The sequence below is a fragment of the Aquila chrysaetos genome, chromosome 11 (genome assembly GCF_900496995.4).
Source record: "Aquila chrysaetos chrysaetos chromosome 11, bAquChr1.4, whole genome shotgun sequence".
NCBI lineage: Eukaryota > Metazoa > Chordata > Aves > Accipitriformes > Accipitridae > Aquila > Aquila chrysaetos.
In genome coordinates, this window is record NC_044014.1 from 14158473 (window position 1) to 14179207 (window position 20735).

At 34.3% G+C, this 20735-nt stretch overlaps 1 protein-coding gene across 4 annotated transcripts in view; it reads right to left on the minus strand.

The window, feature by feature from the left end:
• The window catches only part of SLK (STE20 like kinase), a 51947-nt gene that overhangs the window by 12336 nt on the left and 18876 nt on the right, over positions 1–20735 (minus strand). For 2 of the 4 annotated variants that reach the window (XM_030029751.2, XM_041127116.1), the window contains exons 2-13: positions 17714–17878; positions 15315–15363; positions 14397–14546; positions 11778–11850; positions 11370–11564; positions 10600–10681; positions 9479–9607; positions 6094–7509; positions 4597–4727; positions 4206–4329; positions 3752–3931; positions 1615–1707 (exon numbers count right to left, since the gene is read on the minus strand). In XM_030029751.2, the coding sequence (XP_029885611.1) occupies positions 1615–1707; positions 3752–3931; positions 4206–4329; positions 4597–4727; positions 6094–7509; positions 9479–9607; positions 10600–10681; positions 11370–11564; positions 11778–11850; positions 14397–14546; positions 15315–15363; positions 17714–17878 (2787 nt within the window). The remainder of the gene's footprint in view (positions 1–1614; positions 1708–3751; positions 3932–4205; positions 4330–4596; positions 4728–6093; positions 7510–9478; positions 9608–10599; positions 10682–11369; positions 11565–11777; positions 11851–14396; positions 14547–15314; positions 15364–17713; positions 17879–20735) is intronic. The other 2 variants (XM_030029753.2, XM_030029754.2) reach the window with 2 other exon arrangements.

Below are 20735 nucleotides of genomic sequence, written 5' to 3' on the forward strand. Positions count from 1 at the left end.
CTAAAGAACATATTGGATGGTTAAAAGGCAGACAGTACAAGACAGTCCACCTTTTTTAAAGTTACCACTTGGTTATGCCCAATAAGTATCTTAAAATAAACTCAGATATCTTTAAAATACATGGTTTCACTGCACACACAGCATAGAAGTCACACATTATTTCTCACATGTGCTGAACAAATAATAAACACCAGAGAACAGTATTATATTGCATTTGTGTGAAACTTCAGTGTCTTGCCCAAAGTTAATAACTACTGTAATTTTGATCTTTTTACTATGAATACTGCGTAATTACATACATTTGTGCTAACTAGTTTGGAGACAGCAGTGACATTGATCAGCACATACGAGCAGAAGGAGAAGAGAAAACACACATCTGGAAAATTAGGAAAATAAAACTTTTGTTGTTTTGCATTTTAAGACTTACATCCTGCATTTGTGCGTTGAAAAGTGTACATGAAGACAACTGAAAAGACTGAATCATAACCTGAGCAACGCCCTGTGGGACACAATGTACTTCCTATGTCATAATATAATGAAATATATTTCTGTTCTTAAAAAACAAGAAGAAATGAGATCTGCTGCATGTTAGTAATACACATTTAAAATGTCAAGGCTAATCACACAGAAGTCGTCCCTGACAGAAGTTCTAGATATTCTAAAACTAAACATCTGCACCTTGTCTAGTATTTATCATTCCAAGTAAGGATATTTCACCTTTAAAATTGTCTCTTTCACCTCTCTCACTTCAACATATTGAAACCAGCAAAAGAAAAAAACAAACTCACTACAAACACTATGAAAATTTAGGTTTTTAATTGTTTCCTTAAAAAGTTCAGAGACACGTATCCTTGGTATGGGGAGAGCGCTGCAACTCAATCACATTCTATCTATCCTGGAAAATCCCCTTTTGAATTAAACACATAATTGAATAAAGTTGCTATTATTTTCTAGGTCACTCACATAAACATTTAATCTTTAAGTTACTCAATCCAAATGTGCTCTGTTGTGGTGCAAACTCACTCTGTGCAAGCTGTGGCCATCACAAAGCCAGTATTTTCTAAAATACTAGCCCACTTTCTAGCTGGGTCATATAAAAGCAGCAAGTCTGAAGGCATGAAATTATAGATGAAGTCTTGTAAAGTTTCCATACACCTACACTTTGACATTTAAATAACTTCATTTTACCTTTTCTGTTCTGCTTCTATGAACAAGATGCCTCATGCTTACATATCATATATGTTTTCCTCCCCTGCGCTTATGTTGCTCAGAACTCACTTCTAACTGTAACCTTTATAATTGGATGGACCTATGGGGTACTTACCACTCATAAAAGCACTGTAAATAAACTTGCCGTAGAAAAATATTATTCTTTTTCAATACAGCATAGAAAATATTACGCTTAAACAGCACGAATCTGGAAATCTCTGCTCCTACATTTCTACACAGTATACTCTATGGGATGTGATATGGGAGTACTTGAAGAAAGAGAGCAGTATGTAGGGTTAGTTTGAGTTAGGTTCCATATTCACTCAACAACAAGAAGTGAAATCATCAAGCTGTGTGAATACTGCTGCCTTTTGTATTTTAGTAGCTTGAAGGGGCCGTTGTTACCTGAGCATGCTGGCTTTGTGCAAGCTCCTCTTTCTTGCGTTTCATGAGCTCTTTTCTCAGCTCTTTGGGTGCTTTCTCCACTTCACATAAAACCTACAGTGTATATAAGCATGCAGAAGGTGGCGAAAAGAACACTTTTTCTCCACAGCAAGCATTACTGTGAACATAGGACATGCAGGTCAAGCACTAGAAAAGTACTGGGAAGCATGCATTACTTCAGCGGCACGGATGTTAGCTTAGTGAAAAGAGCTTAATGAGAAGAGAAGGAACAATACATGCTTTATGTATGCCAGCGCAGTGCAGAGAGGAGGTATATGCCAGCCTCTTTTTGCATGCAAATGCTGCCCAGTGCTCTCAGAAATGGCAGTTGCTTGCTTGCGTTTTCATGCAGCAGCTAGAATAGTTAAGAAAAGCACCACCTGCAAAAGTGGTATTTTCTTGAAACACTATGACAAAAGGACTACAGAGTATGTCTACCTCACAGTAAAGCTGTGACAAATGGTTGGAAGTTTAAAATAACTTCCACTGAAAACCAGCTATTTCTGACACTGTCTCAAACATGAATTTGTAAGATGCCATTATTAGTGTCTCCAACCATAAATGACATCTACACAGATTAAGCAAATAAAATAATAATACAAGCAAATAAAATATTAATTGGTTGTGTTTGGTCCTGAAGAATTTAAAAGAAAAACCCACAAATAACTAAGCATGTTTTCAAGAAACTTTTCACAACACATATGCTGGAATGGAACGTGTTTCAGACCAAGGTGAATTAGCCTAGATAAGTAGAAAGATTCTAAATATAACCTGGCTAAATCAACTGACTATTAATCTGTTAATATGCTGATGCATTTTATTTATTTTTAAAAACTACAACAATGTAACATTGCACACTCCAATATAGCATGGGTAGTTTTAGAGCACTAGCTGCATTTTCCTTCAAACTGTAAGTCACCTTCTTAAGCTTTAAATACAGAACTATGCACCCAAACCCAAATGCCTGTTTGTTTAATAGTGGAAGCATCATCAGAAAACAGAGTCCAAATCACCACATGCTATTCCTGTTTCCATGAAAGAACTGCTTTTAGCTCCGAGCAATATGTAAAATTCTTCCCGCTTTCCCATGTAGGACCCAATCACCAGTAAACAGAGAGAGACTCAAAAATGCAAGAGGTACCGCAAAAGAAGAAAAATTGTTATTTACATATGAGCATATGGTTCAAACTGAATACAACCTATATTTTTTAATGCACGTTTGTACTACAGGATCATTCTATGCAAAAGCATGGACAGTACAGATTTCTAAAGGGATGTCTGTGAGTCTAGTAACTATTAGAGCAAACGCTAGAGCCATTTATATACAAATGAGCACTACACAACTGATCTGAAAATGAAATAAAACAGCTTTTAATATGCAAAATCCATAAGGAAACACATCACCTTCTCTTACTCTAATACAAACAAATTAATAGCATAAGGTGTCAAGTGTCAAAAGTCATTCATTTTGCCTTAACTGTATGACATGTATGAAATTAACTGTAAAAGATTTTACATTATCCAGACTTTTCTCTCCTGACTTTCTTTTTTGAGTTAAAAACCTAAATCCTTATAACTGCTCACTTCATATAAAGAAATTCTAAACAACAACAGCACACATTCAATAAAAATCTAACAAATTACTCTTAACAACAATTAAAAAATCTCTGGAATTTAAGTGGTTCTCAGTAGTGATCAAGACCATACTCTTTTCTTCGAAAGTCTAATTTGATAAGTATTTACTAAGTAGCTATAGCTGGATTTGTTTAAAGTAGAAAGCTCAAATATTTTTCACAATCATTAAGAAAATACTTATTCTTGATTTAATATTTGAGACAAAGTATTTTATTAAAGATTCTGTGAAAGAAAGTCTTCTAACTTGGTGATGTTTTCTAGATTAAGTCAATACCTAAATCTTCCTGTTAGCTGTTTGTATTTCACTTTAGGCAGCAAAACAAAAGAAATAATACTGACTGCTAGTAACCTTTCCACAACTCGGTACAGCACATGAGGTTGACAAGGCTTTTGGGAGGCCTAATCTCAACTGTTTGTTATGCCCATACTCCTTATTTCCTATATTATCATCATTGTCTCTTACCTCCTTTTTTTTATTCTTCAGCATGTTCTGGAATTTGGACAACTCCTTCTCCTGTTCTGCTTTGATCCGTTTTGCTTCATCTCGTAAACGATTTGTGTGTTCCTGTTCCAAGCGCTCTATTGTCTGTTTCTGCTGTTTTTCTAGATTTTCTATTTCTTGATCGTACTGTCGCTTTTTACTCTGTAAAAATAAATTGGCATCTTTTTTTAGAAAATTAAATTATGTTCAGTGAAGTGCTGTACCACAGCAGAAGATGGCCATGATGAACTGTTCTGGCAGGCGACTTCTAGCATACAAGCTAGGCACCCCACAATGGAAAATATTGCCATTTATTAACAAGAATGAAAACTAAGCTATAGCCATCATATAAGGAAACACCTGATTGCTGCTAGTAGTATTCTGCCTACTCCATCAAGATGTCATATTTTAAGAGCACCAAAGTCCAGAAACTCACTGTCATTTCCTGTTCAAAACGTCTGTACATCTGTTCTCGCTGTTGCAAAAGCTTATTACTGAGTTGCTGTTGGGCTCTCTGCTCCTCTTTCTGAAGAAGTCTTAGCTCTCTTAGCTCTTGACGTCTAATAATGAAAAAGAACACTTAATATTGATGGGAAAACAAAAGAAGTGGAAAATTACAAAAGATGAAAAAAGCATCTAAAACTTAGGTCCAGTAAAGCTGGTTTTGAATTTATTGTCTTAAACACTTTACACTCCTTTCTACTAACAAAATAATTGAAATTAATACCCAAGTATTACAGAAAAAATCACTAGCCCCCTTCTTTTATTCAAAGAGGAAAAAAATTAGCTGCTAACCTCTTCTAAATTTTACTTTTAAAAACACTTACCGTAGAAATCGCATTTCTTCACTCTTCGAGTCATTTTCAGTAACTATTTTTGATGTGGTTACACTCACTTCTACTCCATCAACAACAAACTTCCGAGTTTTCTTTAAAGTTTTCTTCTGTCTTCTAGTTTCCTGAATAAAGCATTGTTAAGTTATTCTGTACTTATTTAAGTTATATCCTTTTTTTCTCTTTTTTCTTAATAGTCAATTATTTCAAATATTTCTCTGAAGGCCTATCGTATAGTAAACAGGAGTTCTTCTCACTTATCAAGTACCTCACTGATCAATTGAGAACTTGAAAAATTCTAATGTACTGAAACTTTCTCTAGTCAGCAAAGGAAACCTGTAATTATTGATCATCTAAGTTGCCAGGAAAAAAAAAAAAAAAAAAAAAATCTACGTAAAACCTGAACAGAACTGATATAGTTTTATTTTCAAGAGCTGAAGACAGTTGCAATTACTGTTTGCTTTCGACCATAATTTTCCCAGTCACCAAAAAAGATATTTAATTCTGAAAAATAGTACTGAAACAGAATAGCAATTTACTCACCTACTTCTGCTTTTGAAATAAGTTAAACAAACAAGGGTTATTTTTTTTTTAATTCATATATATTAGTCAGAAATCATGTGATGATCTTGCCAACAGAACTGGAGAAATCTCACTTCTCAGAGCTGCTATTGTTACATTACAAGAGAAAAGAGACCCCAGCTGAAACTGCATCTCCGTTGTGTTAGGGCTACTGCAAACACCTTGAAGTCATGCTTAGCACAGCTACGCCAAGGTATGATTTTTGTTTGGGGTTTTTTTTGTTGTTGTTTTTTGGGGTTGTTTTGTTTTTTTCAAACCCATGGTTATACAGTTACTATCCTAGTATGGCTATAATTATATCAGTTTAAAGATATAAATAAAGTTCATAATCTAGAATGTGCTTCCTCTGAATAAGCTCATTCATACTGGCATAATTGCATTGATATAGTACAACCATAGGAGTACAGTGTTCGAAACAAACAAACCTGAGAGACTATCTGCCTTAGATCTTCTAAATATAAACAGAGACAGAAGATGGAAGTGACAGGAATTCAATATAAGATCAGATGTTGTAAGAGATTTGTCCTGTGAAAACAGGAATTCTGTGCAGAGTAAGGCGTTGAACTTCTTGAATATCAGTTTTGAACTACAACCATTCACAAACCTTCACCTTTAATGTTGTCAGACTTCCTGTTATATACTAGTCTACATTTTTAAAATACAATTATGCAATAAGAAAATAATTAGCAGCTCCGTAGCTTCTAGCTTTGCTGCATAACTGCACAAAATCTAGATATTGTTAAAGCACGCAATCTAGAATACTTCGGTTTCTACAAAGTTTTATATTCCACACTGTCATACTAGTTACTCACTCAATTTTCTTTGTTGCAAAGGTCAAACTTGGAGATAATTTAAGGGTCACGCTCACATAGGATTTTATATAAAAAATATATGATTGCTTATACTGACCTGTAAAGATATTGATCCTGTCTCTTTGTTTTTACTAAGGAAACTGGAAATTGACAAGTTCAAATCAATGCTGCTGTTATCAGCCGTAGAACCAGTGCCTGAATCTGTATCATTTTCTTTCAAATTCTCCGATTCTAGCTGCTGTAAAGTTTCAGTATTGTCTTGATTATCTGTTTTGACTTTCTCCTCATTTTCTTCAGTGCTAATACTAATACTGGGGACTGGAGTGACTTCAGAGTCGTCAGCTTGTTCATTGACAATATCTTGAAGCTTATTCTTCATTATTTCATCAGAAGTAATGTCTGAATGTTCTTTATCTATCTGAGTACTGTTTTCCTGGATATTCTCAGGTCTGTGCTCTTCTGAATTTTGGTCCATATCAGTCAGTTTATCCACCGCTTTCTTAGAAATATCCTCAGGCTTGCTCTGTATTGCCTTCTGGTCTATGTCGTCTTTTCCAGAGTCTTTGATCTCTGTTTCCTCCATGCTGTTTATATCACTAATATCCTCATTTTCACTTTCTGCCAGTTTCTTGTCTTCTTTGATCGCTTTATCTTGGCTTTCCGATAGAGTTTCTTCAGAGCTGATTATCTCATGGACCTGCTTAGCCTGACTTTCCAGTGGCTTATCCTCTGTCTCAGGTATTTTATCCCCATCACTGATCTGTGTTTCAGCAATACCACCTATCTCCTTAATGTTGTCAATTCCATACTTTAGTTCCTTTTCTTCATCAGCCACTTTATCTGCAGCATTAGGTAGAGTTTCTGTAGTAGTGTCTATTATTGCATCTTTCTGAGCGTCATCTTTATCTTCCTTTTGCTCTATAGTATTTTCTGCAGGGACCTTTTCTTCCTTACTTTCTGAGAGATCTGTTCTCTTCTCTTCTTTTTCACCAGTTTCCTTAGAAATGGCTTCTTTGGTTTGTACACTATTTTCAGTTGTAGGTACTATTTCCAGTTTATTATCTTCTGTCTGTTCATTTCCCATGTCATTTTCTTTCTCTGTTTTTAGGTTGGGTTCATCCTTTATTTCTGGTTTTGTTACCACATCAAGTTCCTTCCCTCCTTTCTGGGGTTCTGTATCTTCATGTGTTTTTTCCAGGCTTTCTGTATTCTTTTCAGCTGGCGCTATTTTGCCTTGATCATCTTCACCAGTTGGCACAGAACCATTCTGCACTTTCACATCACCAACAGTAGTATTGCATATGTTATCAGCTGTTTTCCTAAATTTAATATCCTCAGATTCATCTCCAGTTGTTTTGTCATCTGGAAACATAGTGCTGGCTTTGTCCTCAATTGCATTACTTTCTGTTTTCTCAGAAAGAGATTCCAGAACAGAGGCATTCTGTGAAAGTTTATCCTCTTCAGAGCTGGCAATACTAAGGTCAGAGGATGCACGCTTCTCTGCAGGTAACTGCTAAAAAATTAAAAGAAGAAAAATATTTAATCATTTTCTACTTAATTAAAGCACAGTTCTATTGAAGAATACCTGAACAGAGATTAATATTGTATTTACAGGCAGAGTTACATGAAGCTCAATCTCGGAGTACTTCACTCGGTATTAACCACAGAACAAGTGCATGAACTGCAGACAGGCTCTGAACAGAACAGTTTCACAGGAACCCTCTTTCATCTCTCGTAATTTAACAAAATATACTGTGATTGAAGGAAAGGGATCATGGTCAGCCCTCTGCCTCATGCTTAACAGAATCTTCAAGAGCCTTTTTCCAATAAAGTTGCCTTTTTTTTTTTATTAGTTCAGTTCCCTGGTTGAAAGATACATGTCTGTGCTAGTTTGGCTAGGAAGAAGCTGTGTAGCTTTAGTTAGTGCAGCACTGATAAAATGCAATATTAAGACCTCCTTCTGCTTCAACAAAAAGAGTATCTTTCCTTGTGTTCTTTGTTAAAAATGTCTGAAAATTCTTTGGTCTGTTTTTTTAATCACTGTGAAACTCCATTAAAATGGTGAAAACCTCCAGCAGATCTGATTAAGTGGCAATACGAAACTGGAACAGAAACAGTTATGTAACTGTAGAAATTGCTGCTGCTAGAATATGAATGAATGTTATCAGATTACATAAAGCCATACAAAGAAGAATATACTAATAAAGTATCACTTTAACCATAATTGCCCTTTCACTCTTCAAAGTGCTTGCGATATCTCTCTGTCTATATTTACTGTTAGAACCCTGTAATTTGCAGATCAGGCTTCTAATTTGCCATTGGGAATATACTAGGTTAGCTATTGTAACAAGCATGGGTTTGATCGCGCATTTCCTACTTTAAGGTTTTCCTAAGCATACCAAAAACAATTCCTTTAAAGTCAAAAGTGCATTTAAAAGATTTCTTCAGGTAGTTGTAGAAGCTTAGTGTTGATCTCCAAGCAGTTCATAAAACTGCCACAAGTAAATAATGTAAATGCATCTACCTCACAGTTTCTTAAACTGCTGCTTGTGTCCAGACTTAAAATTGAGTCACAGTGTGGACTTCACTCCAATCCTCCCAGGGATTGATGGCTTAGTAGCTAATCAGCAGAGGGAGGTGGCAGGTGATGCCTTAGGAGATAGAAAATAAGTCCTGAAGGAAATCAGTGGGAATGCATGCTTGGAGATCTCCTGGGGTGGACAGGGAAAGTGGTATGAAGGCCAGGGGATGTGACTAGCGTGGTGAGGGGCGAGGGGGAAATGGAGGCGTGCTTCTTGTGCACGTGCATTTGGCTTCTTTACCATTGCTGGTAATGGCAGCTACTGGTGGTACTGGTCACCATGCATGTTTACAGCGCTTGAGCCAGTTAAGTCAGAAAGCACACTACCTGTATACTCTGCAACCTACTACCATATCATTGAACTCCACAGCTTTGCCCTTTGAGGAACTGCATTTGCGTTGTAAGACTCTTAAGCATCTTTAGAAATACATTCATAAATGCAATCCTGTTGTCGTAAAATATGGGGGGTTTGTTTTTTTTTTCTTTGATAGCCATGCTGTAAAATCACAAACTTAGTTTATAGCATAATGGTCACATACCTTCCTTAAAGTTTTAAACATCTTACAGAATACAAATATACATTTACTTGTTCTTCTAGTCATTTTGACTTAAAACCATTTATATAAAAATCAGTATCTGGATTTTTAAAATTCTATACTACATAAACATGTAAAAATAAATGAAGATAATATTCTTTACTATTAGTTCTTAAGGAGTTTAAGAACATGATAATTTTGACAATGCTGACTACTTATTTTGTAATAAGGTTAGAGTATGTTTATGTTGTTATTCTTAGAAGACTTGATGAAAAAGTTGGGTAGTACATCAGAAACTGAGTTCTCCATAGGAAAATAGTGATTGAAACTAGTTGCATATTTTAAAAAGTAAATTTTAAACTGACCAGGGAATTTTCTGTTTCTTCTTCTTCATCCTCATCTTTACCGTCTTCAACTTCTTCTGTAACTTCAGCCTTAGCTTCTGCAATCAATTCTCTTATTGGTTTATTGGAAGTAACAGTAACAAATGGATGCTTGTGAAAATAAAAAATAAGCACAACATTAAGTGCTGACTTCATTGTACACAGTGGGAAAATTGTAACTTGAAGGAAATATAACTTCAGAGAAATGTTACTTTGGTTTTCTCAAACTTGAAGATTTACAGTTAACATTAATCATAACTATTGTAATGGTTTTTTTCTGCAGAAGTTTTAAAATCAAAACATTTTTATTTAAATATACTGTGTTAGTAGTCTAACAAACTTGCTAAAAATACAAATAATTCATCTATACTGACCTGTTTCACAATCCAAAGAATAGAAGTAGAAAGATTTTTTTAAAAAGTTATTTTTCCTGGAAACAAGTTTCATTTCTTTTCAGTTCCACAGTTAAATTATTTTCTGATAAGCTTTATGTAGAAATATTCTTTTCAGAAAAAAATCTGCTTTGTCTTTAGAACAATTTTTCCTAACAAGAACACAGAATTCTACATTTTTCTTTAAGAGGAAACAGCTACCTGTTCTTCTACTGTCTCAATCTTCTTTCTCTGCTTGGCCCTGCTGCTTAAATCTATTCAACATATGCCGGATGTATTCTGGATAAAGTAAATGCGTGCTGACGTTAAACAGAATCAAATGTACCTAGTCACATCCAGTCCTGTTTAGCTATTCTGCAGTGACAGCATTACAGAGGAAGGCTGAGCACTAAAGCTTTTAAAACACCTGTCAGCAATTGACTACTTATGTAAATATCTCCTTCATCCATTATAAGTATGAAAGTATAAATACTTATGCAAAGTAATGTTATACTACATCAAAATATGTAAACAAAGAATTTGCTCTGCACTTGGTTATCATTTAATCAGATTTTACCAAATAAGGATCAATGCAACAATGTTAAAAACAGATTGTGTATGAACACTTAATTTGAAGTTGTTTAAATAGTTACTATAATACTGCTCTGCTTTTAAAAAATACAAAATATGCTTGCCTTTAAACAATAGTTCTGAACAATTAACTCTTCCTACCTGTAGAAGTTGAGTTGCGCTCCACCTTGCATCTACATTCTTTTCCAAACATTTCTTCAGAAAATCTTTAAAATCTGATGACCTACACAAAAAGCAAACAGGTAGTGGTTCTTCTTTTGTCTTGACATCAAACTAGGGTATAGCAAAATATTCTTTTGCTGTCACATGCATCTACACTGCAACTCCAGGTCCTTCTATTGATTTAGGAAAACACAAAGGTAGTACAGGAATGCAAAGACCAATGTGGCACAAATACAATCTTTAAAATGTTTGTCCATTAATAGAAGAGCTTACTTTTGACTCTTGATTTTTAATACACCACATCTGCTGTATCACTAACTGAATCACTTAAAGATATTAAAATGACCAAATAGATAACGGCTTTTTAAAATATTTTCTTAGTATAAAACACTTAAGTCTCCTTTTACCTGATTTTCAAATGGTCTTCAGATCTTTTAATGCATTTGTAAAAAGCTATTTTGCATATATTTTAAAGCAAAATCTGCAAAATATTTCAGTATAAAAGCTTCTATACAGAACTATGACAAAAAGACCATAGTCCCAATTGGATAAGGAGACATATGTATGTATGTATACATGTACAAACAAGCATATATAGAATACGTAACTGACTTTATGCATAAAGCTAGTCCTGTAAAGTTCAACAGGTCTATGCCCATGAACATAAGTTTAGCAAATAATATGAATTGGCATGCCTCATACTCAAAATCTACAAATTGGGGGGGGGAAGTTGTAAACAAAATACTAACCATTTTGAAGGCTGTGCTAATGTAGGCGGATCAGATTTTGCTATTTTCAGAAGCACTCGCATTGGATTTAATTCATGATGAGGTGGCTCTATTTGAGCCATTTCTATTAAAGTAATGCCAAGAGACCAAATATCAGCCTTGTAATCATAAGGCCTGTCTTTAGAGGTCTCGCACATTACTACTTCTGGAGCCATCCTGCAAAGAGAATAATGAAGTACCAGATTAGAAAATGCACTCTTACCTGCTCTGAAAAAGGTTCTAAATAAATTCACTGAAGCATTTTAAGAAGCACATTCTACTCTCACTTAATATATTTACACGATATTGTATCAAGCTTGTAATATTAACAACAAAGGTAATTTTAAGATATTAGTTCATACTAAAAAGTCAGCAAAACAGTACACTTACCAATATGGTGTACCAATAAAAGAATCTCTTCTTTGTATTGTTCTTGTGTTTTTAGCTGATACTCCAAAATCCGCTTAAAGCAAACAGTAAAATACTATTAACTGGGTGGTGGAAAACATGTTATATTTTTATATTTTACAACTGTCTTTTAAAATGGTAAATGTTCCAGAGCAAACACTCTCCAGTATTAAAACTTAAAAGTGAGATGAAAATATTTGTGTTTTGGTAACTGAGTGCCAAGGTTCTATAGCATTTCTAATAAAAGATATTGAATAAACATTCTCCATTGCTAAAAAAAAAGTAATGCTACTCTTGAGCTGTGTGGGACAAGAGTGATGCATGTATTTACTGTAGGAATAAGTGTGTTAAATTACCTTAATTAGAAAATAATTTCTTTAGCCTATGAAGGCTGTATTCCTCAGACATGGCATTAGCTCTCATTAATTCAACAACTCATTCTATTTTTAATTTCAGGACTCAAATTCTCATAAAGCTACTTTTCCCTTTTACTTAAGGGTTTCTTTCCACATGACTTTTCACTTTTTATTACGTATCTGAAAGCTTGCATATGCACCTTTGATGTAACATCCAACCAAAAATCAACTTTATCTTTGCAATTACTATTACTTGTCTATAAAGCATTACATTTCCCACTTAGAAAAAAAGACAACGTTTAAATATGTGTTATATGCTTATTATAGATGTAACTTTCTTCATTAAGATCTAGAGGTTAGAGCAAAAGGACAAAATAGCCATTATGTTGCCATCTTCAATCTGTACAAAATTACCTGTGGGCTCAACACTTGAGAAGCCTAATTTTGCTCTGGGGGAAAAAAAAAAAATAACTAAGAGACCTATTTGTTCAAATGCAAAACCTGAAGTCTTGAGGGGTTACAGATACTGAAATAATAAAACTCAAATCCTTACACAAATAAAATGCAATGAAGGAAATTTATTTGCCATTCACATATTTGTAAAACTAGGAATTACCCATTTCTGTGTGTACCAGAATCAAAACACAAATAGTTTAAAAGGAGTAAAATACTCTTTCAAGGGATGCTGTACACTTTTGAAAACTAAAGTATATCTTTTTTTAGAAATCTTAATCAGCAAACCTGAATACATCACTAAATGTATGTGTGGAAGAAATCTCCCTGTGGTCTGAACTGTAAAGTAGTATCTGAGAGCCTGCACAGTGCTGTATATCAGCTAAGCTTGAGAAAATCTTAAAATAGTTCCAGTCTGTATGAGGAGGATCCAGGTCATATGAGGCAAATAACATGAACAGAAACAAATTATTCTCTCTCTGACCATGAGACTTTTGCTATGATCTGTGATTTCTTTTACAGTAGTACTAAGAAACTAAGATAGTGGTTCTATTACATATATAAATAAGGCCTATGAGACCAAGGCCACCACTAAATCTTCAGGCTTCCAAGAAAAGCCAAACCAGTAAAGTTACCCATACTCTGCGGATGAAGAGAAAGGCACATGCAAGTATTATATGTACAAGTAATAATCTTGTGCAATGGAATCTGTGCAAAAAGCACAGATACACTTAACTGATCAATGTAGCAAAGCAGGTTCTTAAATATTCTCAACTTCTTAACAGAGATGATGCACTATACCTTACAGAGACACTGTGATCAATATGAGTTAGGTAGTAGATATATTTGTGAATTTGGACACGTCTTGCTTACATTTAAAAGGAACATCTAGCAAAGCTGGGAATTTAGAGCCCCAGTTCACTGTGGTGATCTCCTGATTCTCCTTACCTTTACCTTCTGTGTAACTTGCATCCAAAGAAATACAACTAATCACACACATCATGTAGAGAGAAGTTTTTGAAACCTGAATGAAAGCTGCTATGTCATGGAACTATGACACTGGTAGAGCCATTGTAAAGGCTGACAGCTTATACACATTTGCCCCTGATGAAGGCCTGAACAAAGCGGATCCAGACAATTCCTATCTTTTCCTGGCTGAAGGAAGGGACACTATTCACCACCAGTAGTCCTTTGTCAGTTCGTCATGGAGGAATCCTCATGGATTCCCTACCACATCAGAGGGAAAATGTGGATGACTGCTTAAATTCAGATAAAAAAATAGGAATCAACAATAGTAAGCTTGTATTCATTTTCTTCCAGACTGTTTTATCTTAATGCAGTGCAAGGAACAATTTAAAAAGGCATGGAAAAACTAAGTTGAGTAATTAAGATTATTACTTCTCTCTCTCTCTCTCTCTCACTAATGGAAGAGACAACGGTACCAGGTACTGGTTTTTGGCAATAGTGAAGGATGTTCATTTTCCAATCTAACAACTTCAAAGGGAAGTTCTGATGTTACCATAGTAAAGATAAGTATAATTAAGAACATTATACTAAGAAACAGTAGGACCTGTGTCTGACTTCAGGCAACTTGGCACAGATATTGATACAACTCTTACCCCTGCTGATTTTGTAGTCTGAAAGATGTGCTTACTCAAGCATCTAAACTCTCATTGTTAGATTGATATTTAAATAGATAAATACTGAACTCTGCCAAACTACAGTCTAAGGAAAATACAATTATAAGACCATGCAAAGTTTTGGGAAAGACTTTTATATGCAACATGCTTACCTAGTTTAATGTCTCCATCTAATGTGAAAAGAATATTGCCAGCTTTTAGATCTCTGTGGATGATCTTATTTTCATGCAAGTAGTTCAATGCTTCCAGTGTCTGCCTGCACACCACTTTGATCTGTGGCTCTGTTAATGGCCTTTCAAGCTCTACGAGAAAAAGAGACAGAAATAAACACAACATTTTTGCATTTTATGTTACATGTTCATAGCAATCTGTATAGAAGTTTATGTGAAAATTAATTGATCTGACAGAGTCTGAATAACATATGTCAAAAAAACTTCTACCTTAAAATATTTGCTCCTTTCAGTAAAAATTTCATTCCTTGGACCCAAAACCCTCCTCATTATGAACTAGGAATACGTACCTATCTGAACTGTGAAAAAGCTATATGGTTTAGAGATTGGTTCTTTTGTGTGGTACACAGAGATGTTAAAGACTAGAACCTTTACTTACTGGTATTAGCACTCACCTAATTTGAGGAATAAGCACAGAAAAATTTAACTTTAAGGTTGATGCAATATAAAAAACTATCACTATGCAATTTGGAAGATGGCAGGGGAAGGGGAAGAATGAGATCCTGAAAAAGGCTCATATAGATTATGTTACAACAACAGAGAGCTCCATAAGCATATGAGAACAATTCATCACATTCACTTAAAGGATCAAGACACAAATGTGTTTTGAAAAGTAACTAAACACTTTAAAAATGAGAGAAAATTAATCTAACTTAAGAAGTTATAATGTCCATAGAAATAGGCGTAAGTGCTAATTTAAAACCCCCGACATTCAACACATATAGCACACCAATTACATAAATATTTGCATTTCAAAACAATACATGTGAAAAAAGTCTTACAATATATATTATAATTTTAAGATGTTATTAAGTTTATTATTTGAAACAACTTATTTACCCAACATTACTGCATCTACTGCTCCACCTGCACAAAATTCGATCAGGATCTGCACATAAACAAAAGAATACAGAAATTACAAATTAAATAGTTCTGCTGAACTGAATCATTGATTAAGGGAGCTTTATTGGGAGACCAGAGTTTTGGACTATTTGGCCATGACAAATTATTTCACTAACCTCTTCAAAATATTGGTACTGTTACCCAGCTAAAAGTAGGGCTGTGCTGCTCAAGCAAATTATTTGAAAAATGCTTGGAGATCCTCAGACAAAAGTTTTAATCCAAATATAAAATTTCATAATAAAACTTACAAAACATATTAAAACAGTCAGCTTAAATCTGACTTGTAATATTATTTACATAATCCCTGCAAACTCATTTCTCGATTATTAAACTGTACTTCTATACTATAATCTCTCTGACTGAAAAGTCTAAGAGCTACATTATTTTCCAGCAGCAGATGTTATCTCCTATATTGTTTCAGATGAGATGAAAATATGGAAAAATACTCTTAAAAGTTACAGAAAACAACTGAATTCAGATGTTTACATAAATTTTCCTCCATTTTCACTGATGCCTTCACCAGGCTTTTATCCCAGAATCTAGTAATACTAGAACAACTCCATCTCCAGTTCTCAGTTTCCATTTGAAACAAAAATAAACTGCAACTATTTGGGGGCACAAACTACGCTGACATGTAGGACAGAAAGAACATACACCAAGGAGAAGGAGGGTAGACAAAGAGAATGAGGAGAGCAAGAGAGAGGAAAGGTCATCCAAGATTGACACCCCACTCTTCCTTATGTGTTTTCTCTTTTTTATTTTCAACTTTAAACATTAAATTATAATTTTCAGTCTGACAGCTAATGAGTATTTCTTGTCAGAATCCTAACAGTCAATATCCTTGGAAATAATATCTTAATTTTTTCCTTTAGAGTACTTTTAAAATCAGAGTATAATTGCCCATAAAAGAGGAAACCTCAAATTATACCCTATACCGTAACACATATATACACCACTTATGTTACATATTACTTCAAATTGCTATTATAATTAATCCTCACAACAATAGCAATAACAAATATATTATATAATGTAACTCTGTAAATCCTTTAAACCATTATTCCATTTGCATGCTTCTACATACCTACTGCCAAGTAAGTTAAGTATGGGGAATTGTAAATAAGGAATTTCTTTCTCTAAAATTTGCTGTTTGATCTGACAATCTGACAAAGGTCTCTTTGGTAGAGAAACTGTGTTTCTAAACTGGAAAGCAAAAGCATATTTTATGTCCAAATATCATTCTTGTTTTCTTTTCCTCCACTAAATTCTGTATACTTACCACATCATTATAGCCTTCCCTTTGTCGCTTTCATGCCTCTGCATTTCACTGTAACTATGTATCTACAATTTTATTTTCAAACTATTTACTCCTATCTTTATTCTGCCAGTGAAGCTTGTCCGCTCAGTTTCATATTCCGTCTCTACGCGTACTTGCTTTCATGTTGACCTTTATGCATGGAAATTTTTTCACTGTTCCACTGTTTTATACAATATCATTTTACTCTGCATTCAGATCACACAAAGTTTTCACAAAGCTTATCAAAATAAACGTACATCAGGAAACATGGTATTACATTTCCATTGTTTTCATGCTTAAAGGATAAAGCATATTTGTAAGACTCCAAGGAAATTTTCTTTTCCTTGTTTTAGGTATCTTTTTAAATTATAAACTCTTTAAAAAAAAACATGTATTCTTTGTACAATTCCAAGAGCACTTACAAATATTGCATTGGATCAGCTAAAAGAAAAAATTGTATATTCATAGCTAAAGCTATTCAGTGCACAGGATATAGTAGAAGAGTGATGTACAGTCATATGTATATCCACTATACTTCTATGTACAAATATCTAGGTTTTAAGTAAATTAATTATGGTTCAAGTCCTGGTAAACTGTCTTTACCGGAAGTACCAATGAATTCACTCATATCTAAAATATATATTTCACAGGCTGTCCTTTTCAGCGCATTATTGATTTTTCAGCTGTGGATTCTGAATCTCACTCTGAATTATGCTAATGTAATTAAAATCTGAGGCCTGCTGTTACAAATAAGCACTAAGAACTCTCTCCATACACCAGAATGAACTGCTAATTTCCAAATTTTAGAATCAAACTCCTGACCAAATGACTCTGTGTAGCTCAATTTTACAGTGACAATTTCCTACAAGTCATACTCACAATTCACAAATTAGTTTTAAAACTGAATAGTTATCCCAACAGCGACAACCCAGAAGAAATGTGATTGACAAATAATCTTTTATTCAAGTCAAGAAAAAAAATGTAATTTCAATAACCTTTTGAAATAAGTAAAAGCATTCAGAGATTAAAAAATACCTACCCACAGATTGTTTTCATAGTAGAAAGCATCTAGGAGCTTAACGATATTAGGATGATCACAGGATGCTAAAATATCAATCTCAACCATGTAATCTTCAAGTTCTTCTTCCGATTTAGTATCAATCACCTTTGCAGCAGCCAGTACTTTTGTTTCTTTGTTTTGAGCCTATAAAAGTCACAGCAAACATATATATGTGAATTTCACCAGACAACTGTCATCAGCAAAAAAAGAAAAACACTAACAAAACCCCTCTCTCGACAGTTCTGTACTATTTTCCTGCCTTTAGGTAGTTTCTCTACAAAAAGAGAATACCTGCATATTAAAGACTAGATAAAATCTAGCAGAAAAAGGGTTTAATAACTTTTCTCCAAGTGAAGGAACAATGAATGAAAGACAGCAATATAAAAATACTTAATTCTCGTCACGTTCTTTAAACCATCATGCAGCCAATAGCTTAGGGTCGTTACTATTTAGTACTCCTAAGATGAAGTTTTGTGCTGCTCCTCAAAAAACTATTAACACTTGACAAGCAGTATGAAGTAGCCTCCACCTTCTCATTTCTGACTGCACATTCTTGCCTTTCTGACACTCCCCACATTGTGGCAGCACAGCTGTTCGCAAAGCCACACAGAAAACCAGATCCTCTACCAGTAATCAATAGGTTACGCTCTTCTTCAACCAGGGGCGTTATTCAAGCTCCCATATTAAAAAGCTGCCAAGCCATCTACATATGTCTGGGCATTTTACTCTCTTTGCTTCAGAAGTCTAGGAGGACTTCCACAGATGGCTACTCATTGAAGTTGGCCACGCTGAAAATGCTGCCAGCCTCTACTTTATTACTCCACACCTCAAGACTAGGGAGCTACAACTCCTGTAGTGATAAGGTTAACCGGAGAACAAGTAAGATTTTGACTTGAAAAGCAAAAGGAAAACAAGGCCTTGCATACCCAAGGAAAAAAAAAAAAAAAAAAAAAAAGGCATTTCTGCTATGCATTTAAATATTCTTTGGCTTTTTTTAAAAAGAAGAAATTACAAACAATTAGAGTGACTGTTATTTAAATAGCAAAAAATTTCAGAAACCAGTTGCTGCAAATACTTATTCATAGGATATTGCTGAGAAACTAATCCAGCAAAACTAGGCAAGGTGAGATTTTTATTTTTTTTTTTTAATATGTAGGGGATAAAGCAAATATTAAACACACAGCCTGTATGTGTGTGTACATATAGACATACATACACAAAATTATTCACACTTTCTAATAATTTTCTTGCAAGTTATGTTTGAAGGAATACTGTAACTTGTTATTTAGCAAACTTTAAATAAGAAGGTGTATTTTCTCAAGCCATCATAAAACCACGAGTTTGTCAAGGCATTTCCAGTGGTTACCTTTTCCCTCTGAATAAATTAAATTGTAGGACTAAAATCTGCTTCACCAATTATATGTAAAGACCATGAAGAAAAGGCCTAGGTTTACTCCACCTAGCTTTTGACATTCAAATGAAATTAAATGAGAAGTAGGGACATAGGCTCTCTCCCAAGCAGCAAAAGACAAGAACTGCCCTGCAGGGGCAATTCTGACTCCTGATGTGAAGCATCACAAGGTGGTTCATACTGTCTCAGCTGGTGCATGGGGCATCTTGGCCCCAAACCTAGCTGAGATGACCCAGGACAGGACACAGCAAGAATCCCAAAACCTGACTTGTGTCACCTAATCTCATTATACTAGTATTGGACAAAAGCTGGTATCAGGCAGCAAGTAAGAATTCCTAAGAATTACTTCCAAAGTCTAAATATTACTTTCACAGCCATAAATAATTCTCTCGATATGGCAAAAAAAGAATAAAATATTTAAAGATAAATATTTATGATAACATACAGTAAAACAGCAGTAACAGCAAAACCCACTTAAAAGCGTAGTCCTAGCTGTTTCATCTTATGTTGAGGGTAAAGGTATCCTGCAGCATTTATTTTTATCTCAATATTCTTTCCAAAACAGAAAACAACCAATCTTCCCAACCTCAATATTTGCTCTTCCATTTTTAACAACAAAGATAAGGGATCTGCATAACATTATTTGAAAACAAACTACTGAGAAGTTTTCCAACACAGTTTCTAATAATAAAAAGAAAAAGGTCTGCTTAATAACGCAAACATCATTTGTTTTGGTTTCATGCTTTATAACAAGAATGAAAGACCAACCTTCCAATTCTAGAGCTGCACTGTAAATTAAACATGAAAGGTGAAACAGATGCCTGACTCCACAACAGAATTAGACTTGGTAGCTTTACAAGTGCAGAAAAATGGTTGTTAAAGCACTTTTCTAAAGAATTCAAATATTAACTGTAAATTTACTTTTTTGAAACATGCATGGCCACACACTCTCCACTGTATCTTACAAGAAGGACACTTAAAAAAAAAGCATGAAAAAAATTCTGAAATTCATTTTTACACAAATTTGCATGTAAACTATATAACGGTAATAATATTTTGTTTAAATAAAACTATTTTAAACTTCTATATCAGGTAACAATAACAGATGTTACTGTTTTCAGATTCAGTTTCACTTTTGAAAGAGAGGCAGGCATTGGTTAATTAGCATGCATGATTACATGCTAAGGAGTTTGCTGCATTTATAGCATATATTGTTTTTTTCTATTGACAGAGTACGTTGTATTTTGATTTTTCCCAGATCCTTTTGCTTGAAGTAACTAGAAATCTGCTTTGAATAAGTTTCTTTTATTTCCTCCTTGTCGTAGCTCTATTAAAACACCTCATTAAAAACCAGAAGTGATTATAGAGACAGTATGATTATCTTTATGAGCATCTTAACAATTATAAACAAAACAAATGTTCGCCTTTGTTCTGACTTGAGATAGTAAAATTTTGTAGGTCTAGATCCAGAATATTTTTCCCCATTCTTAAAAGAAAAAAGCTTTAGAATTAGCATATTTCCACCAGGTATTTCTGAGGACTGATAAAACATTTTATGTATACACCAAGTTACACCTGAAAAAAACCCAA